The 14014-nt window shown below is 44.6% G+C and overlaps 2 protein-coding genes across 2 annotated transcripts in view; both read left to right on the forward strand.

The window, feature by feature from the left end:
- Positions 1-2858, forward strand: part of LOC106885834 (chromosome unknown open reading frame, human C4orf22) — a 200254-nt gene extending 197396 nt beyond the window's left edge. The window contains exon 6 of the mRNA XM_014938338.1: positions 694-2858. Within this exon, the coding sequence (XP_014793824.1) occupies positions 694-789 (96 nt within the window). The 3' untranslated portion in view covers positions 790-2858. The remainder of the gene's footprint in view (positions 1-693) is intronic.
- The window catches only part of BMP3 (bone morphogenetic protein 3), a 33150-nt gene continuing 21351 nt past the window's right edge, over positions 2216-14014 (forward strand). The window contains exon 1 of the mRNA XM_014938339.1: positions 2216-2335. Coding sequence (XP_014793825.1) covers positions 2216-2335 — 120 coding nt within the window. The remainder of the gene's footprint in view (positions 2336-14014) is intronic.

Genomic DNA, 14014 nt, shown 5'->3' on the forward strand with positions numbered 1-14014 from the left:
AACAGTACAAAATATCAAATTATATGCATTTCAAAATAAGTGCATTGGTTTGTTAGAAATTCAAAAATGCATCCCTAAAAATGTGTTTGGTTGCATTGAAAGTGGGCCACCAATCCAACTTCCTGCAGCTGCAGAACATCTGTAACAAATAACCAGCTCTTCAGTGTCTATGTGAAAGATCCTTGCGTGCCAAGGGTCACACTACGAAGCATTTGTGCGTGTACATTGTGTCCCCCTACAGGTTGCAGGGCACAGGCCTGTGGTCACCATGGGTCTGTCAGGCTTTGGTGTCTCTGTAACACTCACTGACGGAGAACAGCTTTTGAGAAGTGCTTGCTGTAGGCCAGACTGAAATCAGCATGAGTTCTTTCTGGTGGGGTTCAGCTTGAACAGACTTAGTACCAGCTGCCTGGTCTTCACAAGCAGGCCTTTTCTTTGACCGGTCGAAGGTCCACTCGTTCCTAGTTGTAGTTAGCTTAAAGGGCTCTGTCACTGTCTTTGCATCTGCTAAAAGCATTGCAGGAGAAACAAACTGCTCAGTCCCAGAACATTAATCTTCACTGAGAGATCCTCACCCTCAGAGCTACTTTTATTTATCAAACTTTATGTTCCGAGGGAAGAAGAAGATAATTCATTACATTAAAATCCATGTCTTTTCTCTCTTCTGAGTGTCTATAATATTCTCTGTTTCAGGCCCACCCAGGAGACAGCACAACGCGGACACCTGTTGAAACAGATCTCTATCTCCACGTTGTTATCTATGACCACATCGTCAGAAGAGGGACCTAAGTCCCATCTGTGTGGCTCTTCTCCCAGTGATTGGTTCAGCCATTTTAAAGTCATCTGGAAGAAAAATAAACAGTTGAAAGACCTTTACCTTGTGTTCAGGGCCAGAAAGGGGGATTTTTATACTGATTTAGAGTTGTTTTGAGCCTTGTTCCTTGAGGGAAGTCAAAGGAAGACCCAATACTAGCTGTAGAGTCCATGTATCTGGGCCCCTTGTTTGTGAAGTCCATGGGGTATGTGAATTGCAAAAGCACCTAAAGGGAAGACAAAGTTTGCACTCAACTTTTCCCACTGCTTCTAATGTAGCAGGGCAGCTGGGACAGAGGTGCTGCATTCTTTCCTGGAGTAAAGGAAAGAAACTACTGTCCCATAGTTCCCCAGTAATGGGATGTTTTAAATTTCTCCTGGGAGAATTTTTCAGGTAGTCCTGGACCTCTCTTGAGCAGCTAACACATGTAATATGGACCAAGGTAGCAGAGAGAAGTTTTACCAAATAGACCAGTAAATGTAAAGAAATCTGCAGCATTTTTGATTACATTAGTGGTTCTTCGAAGGCCACTTTTCATCCATTCCTGCTCTTGCTGCTGTTCCAGTAGCAACTTGCCAGAAATTCAGGCAGCAACGCGATGGCCCAAGGGACTCTCTTCCATTCCCAGGGCACCTGGGGAAGTTGCCCGTACTTACATGACCCAGCTGGTATAACCACCAACGTCGCTGTCTGCTTACTAGAGAACTGGGAAACAGCACAAAGTTAAACAGCAGAAGAACTAGCAGGAAACAAAAACAATAATTACATAGAAAAGGAAAAGGATGTGGAGTTGAAGGCAGAGGAAACAAAGGCAGAAAGTGCCTGGGTAAAATTCCCTGAACCTTGGTCTTTAAGGGACTGGATGATTTTAAGGATCTTTCCTGGCCTCCATACTGTGTATTTGTGAAAAGGACAAGTGAGGCAACTCAGACAAGAAAAAAGATGGTAGCAGCGCTGCTGGGCTTACCATAGGGTGAGGTTTATCTGTCGGCCTCATCACAAGCGTGTTCCCTTTGGAAAAGGCCGAGAGCCTCGGTCTTAGCAGTTGGCGCATTAAAAATCCTTTTACTGCAAGGAGAAGGAGTGTTCCAACAATTACAAAGTGAAAGTTGGTACTTCAAAGCTGCAGTAATTTGGGAGAGACTTAGAAGCCTTGTTTTCATTCCCATAAAACTTTCAATGTTATGAAGTTCTGCCATTTCCAAAATATCGTAAAATCTTTTACTGTAACATCTTGCTTTTACATAGAGCACTTCATCCCAGAGCACCCTGAAGTTTTTGCAGCGAACTGAAGGTTAGTTTGCTGGTCCCTGATCTGCAGCCAGGGTGGAGAGAAGTGCCCAACACATGGCAAGGCCGGGGAAGGTTTTGGGCCTCCTCTCCTTCCTCTGCCGAGCCTCCATGGCCTCCTCCGTGGTCGGGCCGGCAGAGCCCCCTGCTGTAGACCCAGCAGATGTGGGCCGGCAGGAGATCCGACCTGCTGTGGGTCCTTCCACCCGCAAAGCAGGTGGAAATTCTGAGGTAAAAGCCTGCTTGGAGAGCAAACAGGCAAAGGCAAATGGCGCCTCTTCCCAGGGCAATTAATGGAAGGGAGAAAAGCTCAGGACTGCAGGAACTCTGATTTTGCAGAGGGGCGTGTGTTGGAAACTACGTCTCCAGAGAGAAGACCTTGCACTGTTAGGGCAGCCTTCTGACCTTGGTGCTTCTAGGTGTTTCCCTCATTTAGCTCTACCAAACATAAAGATTTTGATCATTCCTTGCATGTCACCTGAAAACCAGGCTTCTGTCATTGACTCAGCTTCGCTTTATTGCCCCTGTGTCTTGAGGCATATCAAGAAAGGGCTAGATATTGAGTTACAAATATTTTTGTAGCTTTAAAGCAAAATTGCCTTTATAGTACAGCTCAGCATTTGGGATGTATTTTCTTAAAGAAAAAAAAAATCAGAACTCCTGAGCCCATTTTGAAAATATTAGGTTTTGCCTGTCAAGCACTGGTGAGGGAGAAATCCTCATTATGAAGAGTGGTAGAAGGATCAGTAGGTGGGAAGGGTATGAATTATATTTTTCATTGCTCTCAATAAATGAATTGTCATTTTTCTTTCTCAATCTAATTGGATTTTCAAGTAATGTTAAAAAATCCTAAGTTGGAAAGTTGGTCCCTGCAGCTTAGAGAACGTTCTCTTAAAATCATAATAAATAAATAACATGAAGTAGAACTTAATAGAAGTAAATTTTCAACTTAGAAATTTATTTCCATAAATTGTTTTCATCTTATTAATGAATGCTCTTGAATTGAAAGAAGAGCAGGAAGTCTAGGAGAATCCTGTGGAAAATGGAATGAAATTTGGATCTAACTGGGCTTTATGTGTTTTCAGGTCAGCGAGAACACCAGTGCACGGTGTATCTCTAAAAATAGGTAACTGAAAAGCTGTAATGATGTAGGAAGCATCATTTTTTGCAGTTGGTGCTGACCTCCTACAGAATTGTAATTTCATGCTATTTCTGGCTTCGGCGATAAAACTCATTTGCAACAAGAAGTAAACTGTAGTATCTGCAATGAAAGAATGGTATTCACAGAGTAATTCTCAGAATCGTTGGCTGCTCAGCAACCTCATTTGATTGCTTCCCACTCATCCTTGCCTATGAGCTAATCTCCCAGTGTTCTGTCTCTTCTGACATTCAAAACCCAGGACCTGAGAATGTTATAAATGAAAGCTCCTGAGTTAGATGTTGTAGTCCTTTGCGAATCCTAATGGGAAGAAATTCCAGCCTCTGCTGTAAGTGAAAATCTGTCCCCAAACACTCCTGTAATCTGGCTTGCATTTTAAAGGAAAGGTTAATTTTCTTAGACAAACAGGATAGTGCCTAAAAGCAACTAAGTGCTGATCATGATATTTACTGGCTGCTGGTAGAGAGTTTGCCCACTGCCGTAAGATAACTGATTTTAGGCATTGATAGGAAAGTGCATCCTTGCAAAGGATCCCCACAACGCTACCTTTTATACCAGTTCAGGGGGTTGTGTGTTTTTTTCCAAGCATGTCTAAACTGTGTACAGGAGTTACAGTCTAGATTTTACTAGCCTGTGTTATGTTTTGGATTCTTTTACATTTCTTTACCTCCCCTGCCAAAATCATAGTTTTATTCTTTTTATGTGGAGTCTGGATCTTTGGTCTTGCAACAATGTTCGGAAGTGGTGGTGTTGGTGTTGATGTGAAGCTGAAAAGTAGCACAAGATTGGTGGTGAACAGCTCCATCCTGAGCCACAAGCAGAATCACAGAAGAGTTGTTATTTAGTGCAAGATACAATGCTTTGAAAAGAAAAGTAATTTTACACCAAAATCTGAAGTTTTTTGTTCTTCAACTGCCACAGCAGGATGCTTTGACGTAGTTAGAAACTTTTCATATTACGTGAAATGACATTCCGGTGGGCTCAGTGTGATTTTTATGCAGAGGCATCATCAGCTTCACGTTCTCTGACCAAAAGTGGTTTTGTGGAAGGCCAGCGGTCTGAGGAACCCAAGCAATGGCAATAAAAAAGCCCCACTTCTGAATTTGGTAGCTGTAGAGTAAGGTATCGGCTCAGGAAACACAGCAGCACTTCATGAGCTCTGGGTTTGGGATTCTAGCAGCAGCCTTGCCAATTGAGCTGCATCTTCAAAGTTGAAAGAAGGAAAAAGGGGGACAGCAGCACCATCTCAGTAGCTGACCACTGCCTCATGTAAAGAGCAAGAAGATGTCCAAGCAGCATACAACTTGGTCATTAGATGTTCTCCTTTTGGCCATCAGCGAAAGAAGTTGTAGGGGAAAATCCTCCGTTAACTTCAACTCCCTGCATACAGAAAAAAAAAATCAGATTAAAAATGAATAAAACCTTTGGGCAATTCTCTGCACGGCAGGCAGGGACAAGCAGTGCAGGCCAAGCCACCATTCCCACTGCAAAGAAAATAAAAACACAGGTGCTGAATGTACTGAAGCCGTGCAGATTAGCCCTGTGTGCAGTACACACTCTTTACAAGGAGAAAAAACATCACTCTTGTTATTTGGCTATTGTTCGCTTGAGGCATGTTTTATTTCAGCTGAACTCCAAGCGGAGTTATTACAGATCCCACAGCAGAAGTTCTCTGTGATGAGGGAAACATGTGATCTCTGGGCCCTAGAGAAGGAATTATGCTGGGAAGGCACCTCCAGCAGGAAGCTGATGGTGCCACCTGAGCAAACACCCACTGCAGCCAGAGTAAAAAGGCAAGCATATATATATGTATATATATGTAATGGCTGTACAGAGAAGGTACAGGTTTCTCACCTAGCAAAAGGCTGGTTTCTGTGCACATCTCTTAAGACCAAGAGCAAGGAGATTCAAAGAGCAAGCGCCGCTTTGTTCCCCAAGCCATTACAATTGGTGTAGTGCGATTGCATGCAGTACTGGCTGACGTGCTGTTTGGTGTTCTCCTGCACTGGTTGTGAACTTCACGGTCTCGTACATGGGAATGTGTGTCTATGAGGGATGTAGGGGATGTGGCTTTGGATAAGTGAGTCGTTCAGAGCTGACTGTGGAGGATCCTGCTGACAGTGTCATGTCACCAGACCAAACCCCTTGAGAAGAGACAAGGTTTCCTTGCATTGATGTTTTCTGGGGGGTGGGACACACCTTAACCAGAGATTGTGGGTCTAGTAAGAGTAGGGGTGACTTTGTGGGGCTGGAGATGTGCTGCTGGGAGCAGGGCTGGTGTTACTGAGCCAAACACCTGGTGGCAGGAGACCTGCTGGAGCAGGATACAGGGAAGCCCATCTGAGAGAGGCGAGAGGGGGCAGAGGCTGGAGCTGCAGAGGGGGTTTCATCTGATGGCAGTGAGGAGAGATGGATGTAGGAGCCACAGCAGCAGAGATTGCTTTTGTAAGTAAATTCCTGAAAGCCTGAAAGCCAAGCAACTAATAAGCGTAAGTGTAGGATTGGCCTTCACATGCAGAACAGATTTTGCTAATATCACTTTGTTATGCAAATAATGTAATTATTTCATTTCCCCCAGAAGGAGTATTTGTGGTTTCCTCTTCCCCGGGACTTCCGAATGCTTGTGTGGAGGGAACAAATAACTGTGAAGTTACCAGGTACGTGCAGTACATGGCAAGCTCTGAAAAAGCGGAAACCTGGAAGTTTTTGATGGAGGTTTTAAATAACACTTTTAAATCAAGGGGCTGATGGAGCATGGTGAGGCCAGGCCTGGCAATGGCACAGGAGTTGCTCATCATTTAAATAAACTTAATTAAGATTGAAGTCTACAGTGTGCTGGGGGCTAAGGAATAAAAAGGGTAGGTTGCTTCACAAACTGGAGACTCCTTGGTGGGTTGGGATGGAGCTGCTGGGGCTCAGCAAGGAGGGAGCGGGATCTGCAGACCCGGCTGGAGCTGCACTGGCTGAGGCTCAGAAGGATGATGTTTGTGGATTGTCAGATCCTTACCCACACGGGCAAGAATGGGAAGCACCCACTGACCCTCTCGTTCTGTAGTACCATGGTAGAATTGAGTATAGGTGGGTGCTCATCTTAGAAAGTCCAGTCCTGCCTGATTGTAAGGGAAGTAACTTTTGTATTACTGAAGGGGAGAGAGACAGCTGGGCTGTCTAACACGTAGCCAGAATTTCAGTTAGTTCCTATTTGATTTTGCCTCAAATATCTGCCTGCAAGTTCATCTGTACACATGCACAAGAGCACATGCACACACCAGCTAGAGTGTGGTGCCTACTTCTAGATCAACATTATTTTACCTCTTTGCATTTTTCCTATTTCTTAATAGAAGGGGAAGCCAGGAAGAAAAAAAACCAACCTAAACCAGATTATCTGTAGCAGTCCAAATCATTATCTCAGCTCCACAGATGGAAATCTAGAGTGACTGTACTGGATAGGATAGAGACACTCCATAATCACACCAGTGCGTACACAGAATTTGTCACATGTGGTGATGGTTATTCTTTTTGTCTGTCTGCATGTTTTGTAGCTGTTCGTGCCCCTGCAGCTGTTTTATGTAGAGACCTGCCCTCTAGACTGACTAAGACCTGATTTGTACATTTGTACCAAAATGATTTGTATGCTGTGCAGAAAGGCAGATGAGTTTATATATGGATATTCCAAAGAAGTGATTTAGGAAGTTGAACAGTGTTTTGAGATGTGGAGTGTGTCAGTATATCATACTGAAATGTTTGCCTTGTTTTTATAAACACGGGAAAGGTAGGCAAACTTTTATTCTGCACTTGCTTTGATGATTATGCCATTGAGCTGCTATGTTTGGCAAACCAAGACAGAAAGAAGGGGGAGGGTGGAAAAATAAGAAATTAACACCGCATTTAGTCATCTCCATTAAAAATGCAAAATATGTAGAGTGCTTCTGCACCAAGTTCAGACTAGATCTCATTCTGCACAAATCATTTTTACTGCTGTTGCATCAACATTAGGGCTCAACACATTCTTTAACCCTTCTTAGCCTTCTAAATGACTTGTTTTGCCTTTATCAATAGAAGACTCAAAAATCTGATCAGGGTGCACATCAGCTGTAACCAGATGGACCCACGTTCTGGGACAAGTTCAGGTGTTTCCTTCCCCTGAGTTTCTCTTTAGGCATAATTGGGATCAGCTCTGCTGACAGCAGAAAAGCTGAGATGTTAAATTTAAGAACACTTATTAACAGTTTTTGCACTTCCTAGGTCAAAAGCTTACATGAGGAAAATAATTACTACTTAAATCAGTGTAGTAATACTAGTTTGATTAGCGAGTAAGTATCTTGTTAAGAGTCTCAACCCCCAAATGTATCGCAAAAAGCTATCAAGTGGGTCGGACATGATTTGCCCTTGGCAAATCCATGCTGACTGTTCCCAGTCACTTTCTTCTCCCTCACATGCCCAGAAATGTGTCCCAAGAGGACATGGTCCATAATTTCCCAGAGACTGAAGTGAGACTGTCTGGCACTCAGGTGTTGGTGCATCTCGTCTTCACCGTGTAACTCCAACAGATCCGTGGAGGAGACTTTTTTCATCCTGTGCCCCCACAATCCTTGTCTTTCCTACACAAGGGCACAGTTTAGCTGTCAGGGAGCTGCTTTGCACTGATGGGAGACAGTGATTAGTTTCTGATGCTTGGTCATCTGTTGTGTAGACTGAGGTCGTATTGGGTATTGGGGTCGTATTGGACTTCATGTTATTCTGGGAAGAGATTCAGATCTGACCTTTTCATTTGACCATTTTGTTAGAAAAGACTAAAATGTCACAGCAGCACCATGGCCATCCTGTTTCTTCATTCTTTCCAAAACTGAGCTAGCAGAACCTCTTTCAAGGAGATCACCACTTGCTTTTTGAAAGATGTTTAACTTTTTTTTTAACCAATAACTAAACTGGAAGCAAATGAAATTGCTGCTTCGATTAAAATTAATATTAATTTTGTCATAGAACAAAGTGCAGTAGTAAAATTTATCAGTAAATGCTGGCTTCATTGTATTATTAAGTATATTGGCCCTATGAAACTTGGCCAATCAGTGCAACCAGGCTAAAGCTTCACTTGGAGCAGAACTCAGGCCACAAAGTATATTAAGAAAAACTGCAGAACTACATTTCCATTCTGGAAGTAGCGCCAGTGTCAAAATATCTACTGGAAACGAAACCACAGGTTCTTTCCGTAGCCCTCATTGCTGTTTGTAAAATGTTAAAGAAACTGAGCTGAAAAGATGACAGTGGAGAATTTCAGATGGGGACATAGTCAGAATCCAAACTAACCAACCACAATTTATTTCAACCAAAATATTTCATTTTAAATGAAACCATTTTCTCACTTTGCCAGATCCTCTTGCCTACTTCCCAGTGTTTTAATACATCCATACTTTAGCAAAAAACATTGATAGATAGATAGAAAACAAGCCATGGCTGACAGGATAGCAGAGTTGCTTCTGCCAACTCATCAAAGGCCTTAAGCATGAATAGTCGTAATGAATGTTCATCAATTGATGAAAGATTTTTCTTCCCACAATCAGCAAATTCAAATACTTCTTCCAGATGCAAAGACTGCTGTTTGTTTGCGAAAATGTGCATTTTCAAAAGTGGCCATTAATCTCTAGAGCCTCTTTTCCCTGAATTCACCTGGCTGCTCCTGAAGAGGAAGGCTACAGAATCATCCTGGGGGCTCACGGTCTAACTCAGGAACATTGTTCCAACCTTTGAAGCTGGAAGTCACAGTGGTGCAACTTTGAAAGCATCTTTGCAGTTGCAGGGACAGCAAACTGGCTGACTGAAAGCCTACTGTTGAGTGAGGTGAAAAGGTCTTTAGATCCTTCTCCCTGCATTGATGAGAAGGGCTTTGTGGACACCCAGCTGGAAAAGAGACACCTAGAGCTTTAATCTCCACAAAGAAGCACCATTAATAATAGCGGGTGCTTGTGGTGGTCCCCTGTTTGAATTCCAGAAGCACCTAAAGTGGTTGACAGTAGCAGGTCCACTGACTCCTTGCTCTTCTGCTGTAGTAGTCCAGAGGAGCTCTGGGAAAAAAACTTACTCTGCTTAAGTAGTGCCTTGACTTGCACTGAAAACTGGTGGTACTTGTGTATTTCCCATGTGCAGGAATATTTTCTGCAGAGTGCTGAGCATGCATTCAATATGTGCTTCACCCTCATGGATTTTGAGCTGCTTAGTTTCAATTAAACACAGCTTTTTCCTGCCAAAACTTGGTTCACTTGCTAGATCAGGACTGGTAGACTGCACGTTTCACAGTCACTTCAGGGAATAGTGAGAGCTGAGGGTGTGGAAGTAGGCTGGGTCTTTTCAGTGCAGCTTCACTGTCCAAGCTTGTGTCTGTAGCACACTTACTGGGTGTGCATTGTCCTGCCAGAACCAGTAAAGCTTTCTCCATCAGTAATACTGGGACAGTTCCCAGTTCTGAGGCAGCCATTCCAGAAAAATGACTGTGACAGCTGGGATTAGCTGGTTTCTTGTTGGTCAGTTGCAGCAGAAAGCTTTCAGAAAAGAGGGGTCATGAAGATTAGACCATCCCCAAATGAGAGATAGTCCTTCCAGTTCCAGGTAAGTTCTGATTTTGCATAGTACATTGCAGAAGTGCTGCATGGTAAGCCTGATACTTATTATCAGTGGAATTATGGAGTAATTTTAGCATGCATGAGGAAGCAGGATGGAATTGCAAGCTTGGACTCTGCTCGTAGTGATATGAGTGTTAAACCATCCTGCTGGGTTTCATGGGGACAGGAATATCTCATCTGCTGTGCAGTCACTGAAGACCAGAACAAGGGCAGATTCTTTAGTGTCATCTGCCCCTTGTTGCCCCATGAGAGCAACGTGAAGAGTTGGAGGATGACCCACAGGGAGGGGAGCTCCTGTCTGCTTTGGGAGGTACCCAAAGGTACCTGCTGCCTGCATCCTGCTTGGGGATGGATGTGGGAAGCCCCCTTCCCTCCTACCAGAGCCCCCCAGCAAGCTAATCCTGACTTGGGGCCTGTCTTGCCATAAGATAGGAGTGGTCCATCAGTGAAGGATGCAAAGCGAGGTCATGTGTATTTGGGTATCCCCACGCAAAAAAGTGCAGTGATAACAAGTCATTGAGCTGTCACTCATTAATGGAGAATTCAGAGAAAGATTAAATGGAAATCAATGTCTCATTCTTAACGTTCTTGATCTATTTTAACTGGTTCTGGGTACTTTTCCCTCTTTTTCCCACTGAGATTTTTCAGGCAGCAGCATAATTCACTGTGTGTGGCAATACTGGTGTCACGGTCCTTTCACTTGGGTGTTCAGACAATCTGCACTGGATGAGCATCTCCTCTTACTGCTACATAGCTGTCCCTGTCCACTTGGGAATTACTTCCTTCCACTTCCCTTCCTGTCCCATAAATGCTATTTGCAAACACATTATTATAGGGTTGTAGAAGCGGCTGGAGTCTGGCCATTATCTAAATAACCCATTGAATTTGATATTTCGGATTCTTTAACCAAAAGCCAATAAGCAGAGCGTGCCTCCTGGTTGGAAATGCTGCATCTGTAAGAGGAAGGGGTGGTTTCAGTGGCACTCACTGATCCTTGCAGTTAAAAAGGCTCAGTCGGAACCATGGTTTTGAGGGTGAGGCTGTGAGTGCCTCTACCTCCGTGATATTTATAGTGGAAGCCCCATGCCCCTCTCCCAAGGCCAGGAACGCAGCTTTGCCATTGCCCACGCTACCAATACAGGTACATTTACGGCTTCAGGGGGCCTCTTTCTTCTCTTGGAAATCAGTGTGACTCTCCTGGAACCGGTGGGATTAAACTGTAAGCTCTGTGGGACACAGTCAAAGTTTTGTTCTCTGAACAATGCTGAACTTGCTAGCGATTTGCAGAAGAAATGAAAAAGAAAGAATGGAGAATTGGAAAAGTGCTGTTATCTCTGAAGTCAGGTCTGAGAGTTTGCTGGCTGATATTTACTAATGAGGAGTAACTCCTAATGTGTACTGGTTTAGTTTGGTTTGTGCAGTCACAGTGCTCTGGCATTTAAAAATCTCGTGCCCGGTTTGAGCTAGGGATATTTTTTAACTTTGGGAGCAACAGGACTGTGTGTAATGAGCGTCCCACCATGTCACAGGGAGGATCTGTACAGCAAAGGGTATTTCAAACCCCATGTGCTGTTCTGCAGCGCTCTCAAAAACCTGCAACAGCTGTCTAAAAAGAAGCATTCAGAGAAGGCAGCTAATGCTCTGAGAAGTCACTTTTTCTTTTCTGCCTCACTCCAAATGTCCTCTCTCTCTCCTCGCTGGCTGCAATAGGATTGTATAGGGCTAACTTTCTATTTTAGACACTTAACTTAAACAACCGCAGTCAAGTGGTGGGGCAAGGCACTGGAAGCCAAATTCTGAATTATTTTTGCATAAACAGAGCTTTCTGCTAACACTTAAAAGATTTTAAATAAAAACTCAGCAATAGGGTGCTTGAGCTTCCATGCTGAACTTAAGGCAGTTCTTGTCTAATGCTCCTTTGCTTGAGTATGGTGTTAGATACGTGCTGTCTCTGAGTTTCTGGGGGTTTTTTACTGAAGTCATTCTTGATTTACGGTGGTCTGATCTCAAGAGTCAGGCTGCAGTTTGGAAGATGTATTGGATATGTAAAACATCACATTCTTATGGCCAGTTATTTGGTGCTGTAGGTTTAAAAGAGGATTCAGTTATGCTTGTTTTATTTAAAGAGTTGTGGTGTGGTGTTGGTTTTGTTTTACAAAAATCACATCTCTCACCAGTAGAAAATAACATGACTGAAGTTGAAATGGCAATTCCAATATTTCAGTTGCCTAAAGATTCTTCTTTGGGATTGACAGTTCTGCTATGGATATAGGCCACAGATTGCTGCTTGTGATGAATTTTTTAGCTCTCAGTCCGAATCATTTTGTTATCTTTCTACAGAGATTGGCATTGGTTTTATTGTTTGTGTCGCAAAACTTCATAACACCTTAATGTTTTAATTATGTGTATTCACTTGTACTGGTGTTATATTGCACTAACGTAAGTTTCTTACATAGAGAATTGAAAGGTATAATTAATCTTACTATTGGCAATTAATGCTTAAATTGTGTGTGTTTGTACATATATGGATAATATCTTTAGATGTATTTGGCAAATTCAATGCTTCAAAACTGTCTGAAAGTGAGACACTGTCGTGGGTTGTATTTGAGCACTCAAATATGGAAGCATATAAAAATCGTTACTCTGCTTTTGAAAATTTTCTCTTTCCTTCCTGCCTGCCAGTAAGCACTTGCCTCTTGTTGTTATAGATGGGCTCTTTAAAATTGCAAAACAGTATCTGTTACCAATCCCAAATTCAGTGGAATTGGAAAGGCAAGTTCACCCTCTGATACATGATGTATTTTAGTGTTCTATTTAGTGCTTGATAATGATACACTTTCTGTATCCCATTGAAAACAGGAATGCCTCATGTTGCAAATAATGTGTGCTAAGCCCCATATACTACTTGTAAGGTAATTTGCTTATTTCCTTTCTTCAGGTTAGAAACAAAGTCATTATTGTGGCCCAAAGTACTTATGAACCGTGAAAATGCAAGGAGGCTTCTCTTCCACCTCCCGTGTTTCCTCCCCAGATGTGTGAGGTAAGGCACCTTTCGTATTGCAAAGTGTATTTCCGTGGGGACAGCGTTACGTGTCCGATGGGGTCACGTCTGATGCTGTGGCACTGGCAGGGGGGCTGAGACCTTTCTGTCCTTCTGATGGTGAAAAGCAGCAAAGGCAAAGGAGGTGTGTGAAATGCTTTCAGCACAGCAGAGAACACTTCCCCATGCCCAGCTGTGGTGGGAGAGCAGGGACGTGTGGGATTTCCCTGCCTGCTCTCACAAAGCTCACAAGAGAGTCATTATGTGCTTGAAGGGGGACTTCTCCTTTCTCCGGGGCATGGTGCGTGTCCTGTCCCAGGGGCTTTGGCTGCTGGGGCCACCGCTGCCAGCCCTGGCCGGGTTGGAGGGGGACAGGAGGAGCAGAGTGCCGCTGAGGTGGGACGAACCCCAGCGCAGCCCCACCAGCATCCCTTCACCTGCCCACACGGGCTGTGCTCCGCGTCCAGCCCGGCCATGCGATTTTCCAGGGGAGAGGGCTGAGTGTGGTTTGACTCGTGATTTTTGTTTTATTGCAATCCCGTTACTTTCCTGCCTTTGGACGAGGCTGGGTGGCAGCGGGAAGGGGAACATCCCACCGCCCCGCTCCCCAGCTGCCCTCGGGGACGCAGTCAGTGCGGGTGATTGCATTTCCAGAGCCAGGTCTCCCTCTGCCTCTGTGTGTGTGTGTGTGTGTGTGTGTGTGTATGTGTGTGTCTGTGAGTGTGTGTTTGCTTCCCTTCGGGTGGTTTCCCCTGGCTTTGCCTCCCTCCTGCTCGCAGCCGGGGCCGGGCGGGAGGGCGGTGCGATTGGATGCGGAGACCAGCCCGGGCGTCGGGATCGCACTCACACGGACCCGCACGGCACGCACGGACACAGACACACACCCGCACGGCACGCACGGACACACACCCGCACGGCACGCACAGACCAGGGCGCACACTCACACCCGCACGGCACACACACCCGCACGGCACGCACAGACACAGGGCGCACACTCACACCCCGCACACGGCTCGCACAGCCCGCACAGGCTCGCCCGGGAGCCGGCATCAGCTGCGCCGGGATTAGCGCCTCCGCCTCTCGCCAAAACACAA

The sequence above is a fragment of the Calidris pugnax genome, unplaced genomic scaffold (genome assembly GCF_001431845.1).
Source record: "Calidris pugnax isolate Ruff unplaced genomic scaffold, ASM143184v1 scaffold72, whole genome shotgun sequence".
NCBI lineage: Eukaryota > Metazoa > Chordata > Aves > Charadriiformes > Scolopacidae > Calidris > Calidris pugnax.